This window comes from Patagioenas fasciata, chromosome 6, assembly GCF_037038585.1.
Source record: "Patagioenas fasciata isolate bPatFas1 chromosome 6, bPatFas1.hap1, whole genome shotgun sequence".
In the NCBI taxonomy this organism is placed as follows: Eukaryota; Metazoa; Chordata; class Aves; order Columbiformes; family Columbidae; genus Patagioenas; species Patagioenas fasciata.
The window spans coordinates 36674234-36692095 of NC_092525.1; the positions used below are offsets into that span (position 1 = coordinate 36674234).

Sequence of the window (17862 nt, forward strand, 5' to 3'; positions counted from 1 at the left end):
AGATACATGTTTATATCGTTGCAACCGCAGGACTCTTTTTTAAAGACTCCATGAATGTGTTGCTAAGAAACAAAGTCTTTAGTATATCCATGCCAGTCTTTAACTTATCCTAATTATAAACAATCTTTTTTAAATTGCATTTGAAAAATATGTATTTTTAATATTTAACCATTGACCAATCACTTCAGATGTCATCTTGTTTACATGAGGGAGTAGAAAAAAGAGACAAATGTGGTAAATAGATTTGCTCTTACAGTATCATCATTTGGGGGTGCTGAAAGGTTCAGAGGAAGCTTTTTTCTCTGCATAAGGAGGGTCAGATCTATTACGGCAAACAGTTGTGATTGACAAGGCATTTGGTATTGTTGCGTTATTAATACTTCCTGTAACTTGCTGCAAATATTATGGTTTTTTTGTTTTCTTGTTTCTTATGAATAAATAGTACTAAATAAGACCTAACGGTTTAGGCTTTGCACAATTCTCAGGCTCTTTGATCCAATCTCTAGGTTTCCAGTAATAGATATATTCCTCAATTGTACTGCCTAGTCCTTCTAAATGCAAATCACCTTATAAGAGTCACCAGACTACTACATTTCTCCAAAAAAAAAAAAAAAAAAGAGAAAAATACCTTTATTTTGATACTGGAAGGAGCATGGAGAACAGAGCTGGGAATACGCACGCCTATGTTCTGCTCTCCTACCAGAGCCAGATCCTTTCTCCATGCTCCCTGTCTCAGAAAGGGAAGCCTGCTAGTAAAAATTTGCACTCAGTCATAGTATTTAAGATGCTTGAGCCAGAAACTGTGGGGCACAGATGTATATTTTATCTATATGCATAAAAGCAGAGCAACAGCTTAATTAGGGTCAGACTGCAAATCTGCTTTGTTTTACCAGACACTATTAAGGTGAAGTAGAAGCAAGAAAAAGTGTGGATTACTGTTTTACTTACCAGAGAAGAACAAATAACAGATGACAGAGAAAAGCCTGCAACAAACATTGCTGTTAATTTTGACCTAATTAGTTTAAATAACCTGGAAATCTTGGAAAAACCTGAAGAAAGTATGAGTTAATGAATCTGTCAGTTATATTGAAGAATCCTGTAATGATAAGCAAGCGTAGGTCCTGCTCACCAACCACATCTCCTCCCACCAAGGGTACAGATTCACAAGACAGCTGAGTAAAATTAACAGCTCTTCAGCAAGGGAGGTCTCACTGCCCTTCCCTTTGCTGATGCATTTCCATTACGTGCTCCCTTTGCTTTGCCTTTGCAAAATTTCTGGCCCTGCAACATAGACCAACTTGACTCATTATGCCTGTAAACAGCTACTCCCCCTTTTGCTGCGCTCATTTATTTGTGGCATTTTTGCAAGTTCTGTCATCTCACAGTGCATTCAAATCCCAAAAGTGGTGAAAAGACGGCAGTGAGAGCATGTGGCCGGACACCTCATCCTCCCAGCCATGGTTCAGCCAGCTCGCTCCAAAAGCACCCCGAGAAGCTGAGGTAACAGCTGATGTTACAGCTGTTTGGTGTGGAGGGGATAGTTTAATTGACTATCTGAATTGGTATATTTACAACAGAAAAAGTTCTCCATCCAAACCATCCAACTAGATGTGCTAACAGTCACAGGAAAGTGAGCTGTGATAGTGTTTTTTTCCATGTAGAGAATAAAACGTGATTTTTTTCTCCTTATGTCTGAGATGAGAAGCTGTGAGATGCACAATACCTGTCACCACCACTCCCCACATCGCTGCATCTACTGCTAAGGAACAACCCACCCTTGAAGTCATTTATATGAGGATTAGACGCATGTTGTTACTGAACCAATACTAACATGCAGTATTTTCCATCTGAGATACTCAATACTATCTGATGGCCAATCAGTACTGGAACTCACCAAGTACTGAACTCCTCAGGATTATCTCAAGAACATAAAATGCAACTACTCATATTAAATAGCCCCTCTTTTATCTTATCTTTGGAACAGCATTAAACTGTTAGTATTTAAGTTTTCCTAATAAATATTACAATTACTTCACATTCAGCAGGAAAATATTGTCTGTTCAAGGAGTAAATACTTTCCTCAACATAATGCAGCAAGACTGAATTGAAAATGTTTGCTGAAATCAAAGACCAGTTTTACTATTTTCAATGGTGGCAGATCACAGAAGTTTAAATTGAAAGGCGTCTGGGGTTATTTCAGGAAGCATCAAAAGTCACGATAAGTGTTGTAATTGGGATTTGAGCACTTTTCCCAGGACCCAAGCGTTGAGAATTAAATCTCATGCCGATCTATGCAGTTAATCAGTGATGTGCTGTGTTACCATAAACATCCTGGAGGAGTGTATCAGAAGGCAAGGTGCATCTGAAAAGTCCCGACATCTTGTCCTAAAGGATCACCATGGCTACAGAGGTGATACATGCTGCTGTTCCTGAAATAATGCCTAGCACATCAGACTAAAGTAATATATACAAACATCCAAAAATAAACATACAAGGTGAACACTTTGCCTCAAGAATCATATCAAAAAGATCTTGATCCTTGCTCTCCGTATCTTTGAATTTAGGTAACGAACTACATATATTTGCCTAATCACCGTGATGAGCAACTTACTGATGCTTCCTTTGCTTCAGCAGGGTGATTCAGCCCAGGCTAAGACCTTAGTTTAGGATAATGTGCTTCCTTATACAGCCTGCCACTGCTTAAGATCCCAATTAGATTAGAATATTCTCCCACTCTGAGGATTTCCTCGGTCATTAGTCAGAAATGAGATTCACTTTCTTCCCACCAGAACACTCACAGCCCCTGCCTGCTCTGGAGACTCTAATTACCGCCTAGCAGTGAACAGGCAGCTCATGACCACTCACATCGTCAGCCAACCTCTAAAGAGATCATCAGCACATTGCTAAGCAGACTGCCCTTTTCCCCCTGCCCAGACAATACTCAGATCCTAGTGTGAAGCTGTCTCGTTGATTTTTTTTTTATAACCTCGTACTCCATAAAATATATAATTTGCTAATCATACAACACAGCACGTTGCTGGCTCTGCTGTGAGATGAACCACAATGATAATCAAATCATTTTCAGCGGTAACAGATCCTTGGGCAACCGTATTGTGAGCTGCCTCTGCAAGCCATCACACCACTGGACAAGACAAAATTCTAACAGCAAAACTCACTTTTTTTTCAGGATTCATAATGTATGTGAAACTAATCAGAGTCTGTGTAACATCTTGGCAGCTATTTGGATAAAAAAACTTCCATTGGAAACACCAAACTCCCTCAGCTCCACTTTTATTTGCATTTTCTAAGCATGGATCATCAAAATTTGACTGTGTCTGCCTCAGGCCACCAACTGCACTGGGCTGCTCAGGTGACAACAAACCATAGGAACATAGGCACCACCTAGTTGAATGCTCTCCGCCTTCACAACTGATATCACACATGTGAATGGCAGTGGATGCCTTGAATCCCATGTAAGACTTTTCTGTTAAAAGGATTATTTTAACAACTTCAGGTCTCTTTTTTTATGCAAAAAATATCATAACTCTCGAGATACAGTTTGATAATTTTAATGAGGCTTTGCAATTTACATTCAATACATATTAGTACACAAAATATAAGAAATCACATATACATATAAACTTTTGTTTGCTTTACAGGTCAACCAGTATGAACTACACAAGCTACATATATTCACATAACAAAACTGAACATTGATGAGCTTCATTCACCAATCAAATATCTCAACAATTTATGGACCAACATATTTTTGCAGCCGCTAAAACAACAACCTTCCATAAAGAACAAATAATTTATGTTAACAGATACACTGGCGTCACATTCTATGAAATGAAAAAGCCAAACAGAGCACTGACAATGCTTCCAGATTTCAGTAGAACTCACATGAAGCAACAGTGCGAAGCTTATATCAGCATCAAATATGTCCACAGTTTATCAGCTCTGTGACTAAGAAAATAAATCACATACAGAAATTCTTTAGGGTAAATGAAGCCATTTCAATTCATTACAGGGTTATTTAACCCACTTATTTTTCAACCTTTTTAAAACAAAAAGGAAATAGCTTTTAAAACAAGAAATTGAAATATTTAAACCTTTTGGGTTTTTATTTTCTGACATAAACTATTCTCACATACAACATGAATTTGTAGTTCAGGAATAGTTTTGGTCCCTCAGACTGTCTTCTTGGGAATCAGTTTTTAACTACTTTGTCCAAATATACCAACAATTTACTAATGTGGTTATTTGAAGTTAAGTAGGTAAAAATAACATAGACATTTCTATCTTAAAACAATCCCTCTGCTACAAAGTCTCTGATAGTCTCACTTTTGCTTCTGAACAGAATTCAGTCACAAAAGAATGAAGTTTCTTTTAGCAGCATTAAAGGTGACGGGCCTTCTGTGTCAAGTCCTAGAAACTTGCTGGTGCCTTCAAATATACTGAATGCCCTCAGACACAGACTCTGCAGAAACTGAGAGTGTCATTTGCTTTCACAAACAAAACCACGCTCCCAGTGCACTTCCCTGCAGAGATGCTCATTCGATCACACACATCTTTCATGAGACACATGTAACTAACCTTTTACAAATGAAGCAGAGGTACCTCATAAGCATTTCAGTATATGCATTAGGGGAACACTTCAAGAAACTTCCTTCGGTTTGGCGGAAAAAAATCCCACGCTTCTTTTTACAGAATAACCACAGCTTTATGCCTGTTAGTATCAACAAAATTTGTTGAAAGGACTAAAAACTCACTGATAGATCTGAACGTGTAACTGTAAGCAAGCTGAGCTGAGCTGTTTCTGTGTTCCCACAGGGAACCTCATGTTTTGTCAGTGATTTGAAAGGAATGCTTACACTGATGCAGCTCCCTCAAAAATGTATGGAACAGTAAATAATTAAGAGATCAAGTCAATGAACCAAGCAAACTGGATCATTTAATAAGCTGGGCACAACCAAAATGTCTTGCCCAGAAGCAAAGAATACCCTTATGGAAAGGATGGTGAACTTTACCCTGGGAAGCAGTGATTCTGCAAAGGATTGGGGGTATCACTGGTAGATAACATCTACCCCTTTTAAAAATCATCTCGGAGTTCACTTTCACACTTGCATATGTTCTTAAGTCTGCTAAGGTAAAGGATTTGGTGGGGAGTATTATAAGGAACCCTCTTCACTTTAGTACCTGGAAGGGAGAAATACAGGATCGTTTACCATTCTACTACCAGTTTTGGAAGGGATGTATTCTAAACGGAATTAAAACATTCAAGTGCATCTTTTGGAGTAGCAATATCAGCAAACCACTCACAATTTAAAACAAATTCCAAACCATTGAACTTAGAATTAATTTTAAGGTATTGCCCACATACGAGCATTGCCTCCATCATCTCTTCATACACTGTGTTTAACCTCATTGCCCCATAGAGCTGAATGGCTGTAGGTTGATTTGTTTGGAACTTACTGGTGACTCAGATATTGCTGCAACCTTCAAAGAATTCTTGATGGAGCTGAGTTCCCACATATGTAAGTTTACGATGTGCGCACCACAACATCCCCTTGTGATCTTGTACAGGTTTTTAAGTACAGCTTTCCGGAGAAGAATGTACACCCAGGGATCTAAAATCTGATTCCACGTTGCCATTCGGAGAGCAAAAAGTATTGTTTCACAAGTCTCCTTTGAATGACTGTCATTTATCCCAATTCTGGCCATTGTCACCTGAAAATGGAACATTTTAAAGTTATAGATCAAAAAAATACACCAAGAGAGAATGTAAATAAATGAAATAATTTCACCATTATCTCTAATCCTCACACCTTCACAGCATCAACGCATTCCAATTGCAAAGGAAGTACTTTAAGGCATATAATACTTATCATCCAAGAAATCCTACGATGTTTTACACAGGATATACATGTGTCTCTGCTGAACGTTGAGCAGAGGATAGCAACCAGCCAGAGAATACCCTCCAAAACTAGGGAATGATTTGAGCAAGGAATGAAAACTCATCCAAAGCCAATAGTTTCACATGAGTGGAGGTCTTATTCTTCCAGCATAGCCCAGCAGGACCGCTTCTGGTAGAGGATACCCAAGGGCTACACCAGCCCAGTACATTGTGGCTGGCCTCCTCATTTTGCAGAGCTGCAGCCCAGGTTTTGAAACACCAGCCCTGGTGAAACATGCGCCGCTGGGGCTCCTGCCCTGCAGAGCCCTTCTCTGCAGGCGTTCTGCCACTGAGGTTTTGTAACCTGAGTTCCTGTGTGAAGAAAGCCTGGCTCTGCAAAGCCAGGAATCTGCCAGAGGACAGTAAATTATCTCCATTACTAATGTTAAAAGCACAAAGAGACTTTTTTGGTAGAAAGATGAAACACTATAAAGCTTTCAGTTCCAAAGTCTTTAAAGTGATACAGTTATTTAACTAAGAAATGGGATATTTTACAACTGATGCTGTGAGTACACTGATTTATTGGGAGATAAGAGGTGAGGTCAGTCTGTCCGCGTGCAGAGGGTCATATTTTCACAAAGATACATAGTAAAAAAACCACTTAAGACTCCAGCAAATCTATTCTGCTCCTTTTTAAATACTTCTCTGTATTCCTAGGCCCTACCTATATCTTGAAGGTCACCACATCTGAGTATAAACTTGAGTGGAACAGAGTGAATGCATAAAAGGAGGCTGTACTTGCTTGATTAAGCATTTGGTGAAGCGTTTGTCTACAGACATCTATGGGAGCAGCAAAAAGAGCCCCTAGGAACATTCCTAGGGAAGCTGGTAGGACTGGCAAAAGCACAGCTGGGAACTGGTGTGAGGAGGAGGAGGAATGTCTGAGCACCGAGCCAACACAAACACTTACAAATCAGTTCCCTGAATCTCATTTTCACCCCACAACTGTTGGGCACATTCCTCTGACATCAGCAGCCCACCCAAACTTGGACAACTCCTTTGGCTTCTGCACGAGATGTTTTCTCAGGACTGTCCTACATTTTATTTATTAGAGGTCCAATACCACAAACCAAACTCAGATGGAATAGTCCTTATTCATGCAAGTAGGACTGGGTAGCAAACGGCAGCACAATAGAGCTCATGGATCAACAAACTTATCTGACACACTGTGGGTTCAACTTGATAGAGACATACAGTTTCCTAATCTGCCTCTTGATGTGCTTCAGAAATCTGCTTGGTGCTCTTCTCTTGCATTCTGCAGAGCTAATAAATGCCAAATACAGCTCCTTCATGTCTTATGAGAAAACACATAAGAAAACTGGAGGCAACTGAAGCCAACTGCATGCAAAGACAGGGTAAAGAGGAGGCCATGTCTTGGCTACTGGAGCCTTTCTAAAGCCATCTCATGATTTCTAGAAGAAGACTCCAAACTCCAGCTGAAGACATGTAGAATGGAGTGAGGCCAATATAAATTATTATTTCTATCACATTTTCATATTCATTTTTTATTTAAATTCAAATACTTCAAATACTATGCCAAAGTCTGTTTGAAATCACTAATTATTATATTAAAAGGCATGATACATAACTAGCTGTTTACTAAAGGATTTAATTGAAGCAAAACATGCAGCCAGTCTGTATTTTCTCCCTGGGTGTGAGAAAGTCAATCACTGAACTGGCACAGCTTGCCAGCTCAGAAACTGCAACCAGAGCTTGCTCCAGTGCTAAGCTGCCTTCTGAGAGCAGGACCTCCTCCAGAGGCACAGAAAGATCACTTCTTTTCTTCTTATTTCACTAATACTGTTCAATAATTAGTTCAAAGTCAATAAAGCAATTTGAAGACTAACTTTTTTCTTCTTCCCTGTAGATTGGTATGGTAAAAGAATTCTGTCCTCTGTAGCCAGCAGTACACAAGCGGGGAAGTGGGAAGAGGCAACGCAATTGCATCATATGTAGTTGCTTTTGATCTCCACAACTGGATCAAATATTCATGCAGATTCAGCAGCATGACTCAAAAAATTAATCCCTAGCTGATAAATAATACACATAGCTCATGACATTTTCTAAACGTATTTAGAAATGTAAAAGTCCAAGTAGCATTTTGATGAGTTATATGATGTTTATATGAACACAGCTGTCTCTGTTTGGAAAAAGAAAATGATAGTATCACATGATGTAACCAACACAATTCAAACTTTCTTTAGGAAAGCATACCGTAAAAGCGGCTTTTTAAACCAAGGCTGCCTGCTTGTAAGGTATGAAGTTACTCTGACTCATATTAGTCCTTGATGGTTTAAGGAAAGACCTGAGAATTCCCTGTCCCTAAAAATAAATAGAGAAATCAAATTTGTGTCAAACAAGGACTTAACACAATACATTAAACGTCTCTAACGTTTTTGTCCAATTTTAGGCTTCATTAAAAACAAAGCTCACTTTGCAAGATCCAGAAAGTCTGATGGAAAAGTTTTAAAACATTTTTAAATTGTTGACTTCTGCAATTTCGCATCTAGCAGATAGCATCAGAGAACTGTTGTTTCCCTTAGGGACAAAGCTCAGTGCAACAAACTAAAATAAAATGCTCCAAAGCTTCACACCACTCCCCAAATCTAAACAGTATGTCTTTAATTTCCCTTCCAATTGGATCTCAATTATATGAGAACAACTAATAAGCTAAATGGCAGTGCTGCTTAGTCACATTCCTGTTAGTACTCAAGGACAGCCAGTCAAAACAAGCAGCAGACTTTACAGCTAGTTAGGAAATAAGGCAAACTCTAATGCTGCTTTGATGCAATTCAGCACATAGGCTCTAAATCCAGGTTCTATCCTTGACTTCAGGAATCTGGATAAAAACCAGTCACCGGGAGATTGCTACAGAGAGCAGAGCAGACGGGCCGGGTTTGTTACGTGCAAACAAACATCAGAAATTCCCTTCCTCTGTAGCTCAGCCTTCAGGCTCCACTTCCCCGCAGGAACCTTGCAGACCCTCCCAAATCTCTTCCTCTTCCTTTGGATTTCATTATAAGCAGTTCTGAGAATTTCTATTAATGGAAGACAGTCCATGTTTTTTTTTCAGTATTTCCAGAGTACTTATGTTTTGTCACTGATGCCCGTGCCGAATCTGGAGGTCCATATCCCCTTCTCCTTAACCACACAGAACTCAATGGGGTGTTCTACTGACTATGTCCTACTTCACAGAAACAAAAAAATACAGAATTATTTTGCATTTCTGGGTGGTTTTGGAACTTCCATTATTCATATGTGCTATAAAGAAGCTGTAGTCCGCTACAAGCAGGAGCCGATAGAAGATGGTACTTTGTTGTACTCTGTAAACACAAACTTTAAGAAAATAAAATGCAAAAGAGGAGAGAGAAATCAAGATGTACCTATCTTTACATTTTACGTACTTTTTATATCTCATAAGAACAGCAGTCAGAAAGGAAACAGCCAGCAAATTGCTTATATTGTTGTTCTATAGATGTTGCAGTTTACAAGCCAAGTGCTTGTTGCAACGAAGGTGAGTATGATTCGTTTTATTTTTTATGTGATTCTGTATAAGTCAGTTTAAAGGCAAGGGTTTCCAAGAAAAATATGTAGCGCACCACTTCTGCCATCAAAATGTTAGTACACACACTGTACTGCTTATGCTACATAATGCTTTTTATGTTATAGATCTGCAGCATGTTTTTCCCATAATCTTTTCCTTTCCCTTTTTTAAAGAAAAACATGAACCATACCTTCAACCAGATGATCATTTGGCCTAGCAAGTAAATTTTAACCAAGCACAGTGATTTTATTTAAAGTGTGTTTTTAAAAGGGAATTGTCAAAGACAAAATGTGACAGTAAGTTTTCCTCCACCTTAAAGTCCAGCAGGTACTTTTAAGGGGATACATAATACTTCCATGTGGAAAGTTTTGCAGGATTAGCTCTTGACAAGTAGCAGCAAAATAAGGGAGTACCCTTTTATCTCATGTACACTTATATGAAAAATATAAACACTAAAAATTAGCAATGGATCCGCTGGCTCACTGTTCAGATGGGCAAAAAGAAACTGTCTACCTCCTGAAATCAAGTTATAGTCCCAAACAGGTAAACCAAGGATGGTAACTACTACCTGCCGTGATATGCATCTTTAAACATGCAAGTTTACTTATTATCCCATTAAAGGCAGACAGTCTGAGAAAGATCTTGCCCTGATCAGGGTCACGGTCTCTCTTGAAAACCCAAATGAGAAACAGACAGAAAATTTGGATGAGCAGAGGTAACTGAGCTTGCAAAAACATGTTGTAGAAGTTTATTCAGCCTCCCTGTGCTCTATATTTACTCCACTTAAAACAGAGCTGCTTTTGGAGGTGCTGTAAAGCTAAAGGCACTCAGCACTCAGAGCTGTCCCAAAGCACTAGTGCTGTGATAAAAGTAAAACAAAAAAGTATAGAGAAGAAAGGAAAACACAACGTTTTCCATTAAGCAAATGAAAATAATTAATAATATTCCTTTCTCGGAGACAGCTGATTCTGTGAACAGGCAATGTCTTGCTGGGTCTCACTGGCCAATGATGCTGCTTCACAAACACGGTACCATTCAGAATACACCTGCGTTTTCTCATGTTGGCAAGGTCAAAGCCTTGAAAGGGTAGGTCCAAGCACCCCTCTGAATTGGTAGGGCAGATCTCACATCAACTAAACGCCAAAGAAAGGACAGCAGTGTAGCAGCACATATATTGAATGCAGCCATAATATTAAATAAAGGCTCCGTGGGTGTTTGCTGCCCAGCAGCTCAGCTCTGTCTGACCTCACCGTGTGATGCACCTCGCTCAGTTCTGTTGAGGTTTCTGTTCTCCTCATGCAGGCTCAGGTCTGCAGAGGACTCATGGCCTATAGTAATCCATTACTGTGCCATTAGAGTCAAGTGCGACACTTCTCACCATCTGTGTTTTTACAGCTTTGTGCAAAATATTTATAGATAGCAATACACTTTCTGAACAAACATTTGGAAATGCCTTTTGAAATGAGATTTTTGTGTACGCAAGAATTTGACAAAATTACTGGGGAAAAAAGTGAAGTGCAACAATGTTATGTTCACGATTTATAAATTATTAACTGCCTTTGGCATTGTCGTGCTTTATATAGGGCAGGAAAGCAATTATGCAGTAAGCTTCATAAAAAAAAGGATTTTTTTGTGTGCATAAACTTGCAAACATTAACTGAATGTGAACCTTTTGCTTTCTGTTAACTTTCCCCTTAAACACTACCTGTTTGCACCTGGTTTGCAGTAACATAAATTCAGGGTGGGGTTGAATGGAGCATTCCAGCTCACCTCTCTTTGTTTCTCTGAAACAATCCAGATAGTTCTGTCTTGGATTGACAGTCCTTTTTCCTCTTTTTCTTTCCCTCCCCTCAAAGTTCAAAATGCTTTAGTTCAACTAGCTGACAATGTAACTCCTATCACAGATTAATTGATTACCTTATTTGAAAGGAAAGCAGAATCAATATGGATAGAGAAGATTTTAGCATTGAAAACAGTAGATGATTCAGTTTGTAATGAAAAGACACAGTGTCCGTACCAGAGTCAAACAAACAACCTGTTTCCTGAGCTACATGTTTTAAAGTTACGAGAAAGCTTGCTTACACAGAGCGAGGAATGTATTCCTGCCTAACCACAAGGCCTTGAACAAAAATCTCATGTACAAAAAAATTCATTTTACAGATAAAATTAAAATATTCTTTACCCAGCAATCCTGAGAGAAATTACAGGACAACTGTTAGACCTCTTGGGACCAGAAAACAATAGCGTGTTTTGAATACTGCATAATAAGGACCATCCTGAGAGACACAAACAAAACAAATAAGTATTCAGGGATGTAAGGACTATATATATTCAGGATGCATTTATTCTTCCATTAGGGTCAGCTGGGCAAAGCTTCAAACCCTGAAAAAGTCCTACTACTTCTCTTTTATTGCTTTGCTTTTCCAGGTTTTCTCACTCATTTGGAAAACAATCACATTTTTATTTACCAACTTGGTAAATATATTGTTACTTCATTAGCCTCGATGTTTCCAATAAGAAGCTATGAATGGAAATATCGAGGCTAATGAAGTAACAATATATTTACCAAGTTGGAATATATAATTTGCAATTTTTTTTTTCTTTAATGTTGGCAAATAAATTTAAAGGGACTGTCGTGCAGCTGGACTACCTTTTAGGTGGAAGGCAAAAGAGAAAAATCAAGTCTCCATTTAAGACTGATTGATTTCTCACTGCTTCTGCAAACACGTGGTCCTTGTTAAAAAGTGGATTAAATTCTATTTCCAACAGCCCGGGCAGCACACAGGTCTGGGAGAGCAAGTAGGGGACCAGCTGGAGATCAGTCATTAACTTCCATTTCCCCAATGACAAAGTAATCTTTGGTTTTTGTGAGTTTAGTGTGGAGGCCTAATAGTCTTAAAAATCTCAGTTTAGGATGTTCTTTGCACAAAGGCTCATTTTCAGCCTTCTTCAGGAGATCATGAGAAACACAACTCCAATGCCATTCAAGCTCACGCTTTGGCATTGAATGAGGTTTTCAGATGGCTCATTAATAAGAAGAGCTGAAAGCAAGCTTAGGAGCTGTTCTCCTCTCCTTGGCCTGTCTGGAGCAGACGAGCAATTCTTCAGCAAGAGACACCCTATTATTTACAGGGCAGCTCAGGTTCATTCAGCCACTCAGCTATTTGGCCTCATCCAATACGAGAATGAATAAGAAAGAATGAGTTGAAATCACTAAAACTTTACTGTAACTCCTGGTGTAAATGCTTTCTGCAATGTTCTGCCACCTGACCATTACTATTTCTAAAAGCACATACATAGAACCCACAAGGGGGTTGCGCTCCTGATCTGCCGGGCACTGTGCACGCAAACAGGCACCTTCCTTCCTCGGAGAGCTTGTAACCCAAATCGCAATGCCGCAATTTCTGAATATTTTAATGTAAAATTTAACTCTTACAAACACTTGAAATGAGAATTATTGCTCTGTTTTAAATCTAAACAGCATATTTCACGGAAAAGGATTCAAATAATGCGCTGTCTCAGACATGAGCTGATTCTACACTGCTATTGAGACAAATAACTTCTGCTAGAAGGCATTTGTAATCACCACGCAAAACTCAAGATCGTGAATTAACACCGTAATGAATATCTCACAGAATATATGAATGCATACCACACACTGTGGTGTGTCATGTTAAACCTGGTGAGGATGAAGGACTTTCTGGAGTTGTTCCATGTCAGTGTATTTGTCCCAGAGAGTTTTCAGCAACAAGTTTACCATTTAAAGGCTTTAGATAGCCAGGAAAGAGAGCTTTCCTAAAATAACCATCCAAAAATGGTTATGCCATGTATGACATTTTCCAAAAATGGTTATGCAGTGTATGATATTTTCAGGCAAGAAAGGCTTGAATAAGTGTAATATCTAGGAAATAGGAAGAATTCTCTTGCATCAAACAAAATTGGAAAGTACGTCGAATTGACTTACTTTTTAATATCAAGCACAGAATCCAAAAACTTTACCAACTGAATAAATTAGGAGAGGTTATGAATGGCAAATTTATTTGGCTAAAGTTTTCAGAATTTGATCTTTCGAGATACCAACTTCAAAATTGAAAAAAAAAATCAAAATTTTCTGTGAACATCATTGACATCTATTTGAAACAAAACTGTGCTTCTGTTTGTAAACTTTTGTGGTTTAATTCCGTACAGATAATATAAGTTGAAAAATCAAGCGGCATGCAATTTTGAAAGAAAATCAGGACCACATTGTTTTGATAATGCAATGTTCTCACATGACTGCAAACTGCCTTCCCTACTTTTTCTCTCTGAAACGAACCAACCTCACTGTATTTTGATGGCACTGCGTTTTCAGAAAAAGGCTTTACGTGGGTTTTTCCAAACAGCATAAGTAAACAGATAACAAAAATTTTATTTATGCTTCCCCAAAAGCCTCTGGTAAAGGATAATCTGTCAGTCTCAGCTCTTCTTCCTTCCCTGGATCATACTCAGCTCTTCTTCCTTCCCTGGATCATATCGTTACTGAAGGACAACATGCTGGCCACCATCCAGTTGTCCTCCAGAACTCTCCATTTGAGAAAGCATCTCAGCTGCTCAACGCCCTGACTTCTGTGCGAGGGAGGTAAACGCTTCAATTACAAATATAGCCACAATTAATATAGAGTTTCTAAGCACTCTATGATAAACTACGCCCTGGCCCACACTTAAAGCATTTTTTTTTAATGATTCATATTTCTCAGAAAGGCTAAGGCCGGTAAGATCTCTCTAAACTGCAAAAGACAAAAATAGGAACAGAGCAACCCTGAACGCTCAAACAGAACCTTTGAAATTCAGTATCATTGTAGGTGGGTACATTCTAAAATCAGTATACCATTCCATTTCTCATCTAACCTGGTGGAAATTTTTCAGCTGTACCTCTTAAGAATCCAAAAGAAAAGAAAGATCTCCACAACCAATACTAAAAAGAAAAAGGCATGAACATCCTATCCAAGGGTTTCTAGCATCATAGAAACACATCTGAACAGGTGGATTGAATTTTTATATGCATTGTATTAAACTTCGTTATTCTCTCTCTGCAAAAATCTGCAATTTATTTCAATGGACTATTTTCACAGTGAGATACAAAAGCACATTTGAATTGTCTGAGTTGCTCCTTAAACCCTATTCCATAGGAAACTAAGCTAAAAAGACACTTCCGTCTTGAGACTAACAAAAACTGCAATCAAAATGAGTGTTCTCTACCCTCTTATCCCTTCAAATCACCCATCTATTCCAGAATATCTTTTGGGCCATAATATCAGGAATGACACTAAAATTTTAGCAATTTAACTTGGAGTGTCAGTAGATCATTCAAAGGAACTCAAGCAAGAATAGCGATTGAATTTGCACAGTGTTAATGGATGTACTGAGACACTCTGCAAGCAATTAAAAGGCCAAGATATAAGGTAGAGTGACAGCCCTTTTTCTAGTGTAGCTTGAAAAAAGCAAACTCATATGAGATTTTTTTCTTTCCAGAGGAACTCAGGGAGCATTTTATTGAGTTAAATAGCCGCACCTGATCTGACCTCTTCTGATACAGTAAGGCCTGAGAAAGAAGTAACAACCTATATTTAAAAATAACTATTACTGTATTGATGCTCTGACTAGAGATAAGGAGGTGTATCTAGCAGGCTGCCTGCTAGCTAAAAGCTTTTTTTCCTTTCACAAAGAAACTGGTTCATTTATTAAAAACATTGTGGCAGAAGCGGGCTCCTGAGGTGGGCTTGCACCTGGCACAGGAGAAGCCATGACAACGTCCAAGGGGTATTCCCATGGAGGTCCTGCAGCAGGTCACCTCTCCTGTGTCCCTCAGCCTGCCGCAGGCAGGGCGTGAAGCGTGGCCCAGGCTCAACACCAACCCCCGCTTCTTGACTCCGACAACATATCCCGTCTTTGTGTGCTGTCAACAGTCAACGATTCTAGTAAAACAGGACAAGAATTCAATAACAAAAGGCAGCATAAGTACAGTAATTATCATTGATTATCTTCACAAAAATCTGTATCTTGAAAAAGACAAACAATGTTTTTAACCCAAGAAAATAACTTTTACAATGGCATTCAAAGCTGCAAGCTTAGCTAAACATGTTTAAGAGTATCTCCTTCAGTCTTCAGAAACAGATGACTGGAAATTGAAAGCCTAATTTATTCTTTTTTGAAAGAAATGATCCCTGTTCTTGTTGACAGTGCCTATGCAGGCAGAAATTCAAGGAGGCTGCAGTTTTGACCAAGGATGTGTTTTGCCAGCGGCTCTGTAAAGCACGTACGCTTCTGCAGAGTGGCCACCCATGAGATCTGGGGTGGCTGTACTGTCCGTGGGGACAAAAACCTCACTGGCGAAGTGTGGGCCCACATCTTGGGACATCTTGTGAGAATCGGCAAGTTGTTAAGTAACTGCTGTAGAAACAATACAATCAGCAATATTTGAAGACATACAAGCAGCATTAAAGCAATGAGCTCATATAAACTATGAGCATTGCACATATAAGAATACGGTACAACGAAGTATCTTATCATATATGCAACTACATGGCGTAGAATTTTCTTTGTGTAAAACCTGCAACCCACTGACCTCATTCAGCACATACCAAACAAGAGCCTGTCTCAGCACCTGAAATATCCAGTGGAGCAACCAGGATGTGGTGGGCTGGGGTAAGGGCATTTCACCAAGAGCATCCCCATTAGGGCAGCTCTGGCAGCATCTTCACTGAAGGACCACTGAGGTGGGCTCCAGCAGCCTCAAAGTTCAGCAAACTGTAAGCTAAATGCAGCCCTAGGTGCACAAAAAACCAACCATCAAGCCTCACTGCACATGATAATCTGAGGACAAGAAGTCAGAACAAGTTCAGAGAGACAAAATTAGCACAACAAATTGGAATGGGAAGAGATGACATGAGAAGAGACTGCTAGAAATTAATCTAGGCAGTATAAAAAGCAACTGAATAACAGCTGATTCAATCATATGAAATGAATAGCTGAGATTTAAAAAAAAAAAAAAAAAGGCAAAAGAAACCAGAAGGAGGGGCTATTTTCTGCAGTACAGGGGAGGCAAAACTGGAGTAAAAGTAATCAGATAACTGCATGGAAAATATCTTAACAAGAATAATTTGAATGGAAAAGTATTTTTCTCAGGCTAAGATTGTATTCCACGCATGAAAAAGATTAGACATTTCTCCATATCATAATTTGTTCCCATAGATCAAGTCTCTCTGAAATAAACCCCTCCTGTCCATAAGTACACTTTGCTACTCCAAAAGTAAAATTTAAAATATGTTTATCCCTTGAGCCCCACAGCATTTGACGTAGTGAAGTCAGAATTTGCTCATGCAAACAGAGCTCCAAAAACAAGCTGTTTCATGACAGGCCAGATGTCAAGTCACAGCCAAAAAACAGCTTTATATAACAATCTATTTCATCAGAGATGGTTGTTACAAAACACTTCAGCCCAGCTATTCCCAAGAATCCAATGCCCAGGGACCAAATTCACCCAGTAAAATCAATGCATCTGAAGCAAAAGGCTAAGACTCTAGAAAGAATGAAAAAGAATTACTTACTACACAGAGAAGTTGATGCTACTATCTCCAGAACGTATTTGCCTGGAATTACCCGTCGCAAAGCAAAATTATTCAGACTGCCAGAACAAACGTATCTTTGAAAATCACCAACTACAGAAATTATAGGAAAACTCATTAATTTCCTTTTTTTTGCATTTTTGTGAATTCCCTCCTGCTCTCAACTCTCAGACAGAGATAAATGTTTACCCGTAAGAGAAGAAGAAGGGGGTATCCCTCATTTTGGTACTCCATCAAGGAAAGATGCCCACACAGTGGTGGAAAGCTTGAAAAAGGTGTTCATTTTTGAGGAACAAGTGAGATGGAGCTTCAAGAAAGAAATCAGAAGGAGGAAAAGAAATCAGAAGGAAGTGTCTTCCCTATCCAACAGCCCCAGGCAGGGCTCCACCTGAGCCGCGCCATGGGCTCTGCTTCTGACAAATGCTTCAGATCTCCAGGAGATTTAAAATAGAGATGGTGATTGATCATAATACTATATATTACTATATATAAGTTAAATGTTAGTGATATACCTGTATACTGATGCATAAAGGCACCAAAACAAGTTCATTACCACTGAGCAGGTGCAGAAGCACGTTCGGTTCCACATCAGACACTGTAAAGCACGATCTCTTGCACCTCTAATGTCATGTAAAGGTGATTCTAGCACAGTACAGTGACTGAATATATAATTCCACTTAGAAATAAAAATAATTAAAATCTAATAGTGAAGTAAATCTACAGTTGGATTACAGTATTGGATAGACTTGATTTTATAC

The 17862-nt window shown here is 38.9% G+C and overlaps 1 protein-coding gene across 8 annotated transcripts in view; it reads right to left on the minus strand.

Moving 5' to 3' along the window:
• PTGFR (prostaglandin F receptor) overlaps positions 1-17862 on the minus strand; it is an 82432-nt gene that overhangs the window by 59548 nt on the left and 5022 nt on the right. For 5 of the 8 annotated variants that reach the window (XM_071810521.1, XM_071810524.1, XM_071810518.1 and 2 more), the window contains exon 3: positions 4991-5730. In XM_071810521.1, the coding sequence (XP_071666622.1) occupies positions 5425-5730 (306 nt within the window). In that variant the 3' untranslated portion in view covers positions 4991-5424. Of the gene's footprint in view, positions 1-4990; positions 5731-8170; positions 8279-17862 lie in introns of those variants that run through there. The other 3 variants (XM_071810522.1, XR_011739807.1, XM_071810523.1) reach the window with 3 other exon arrangements.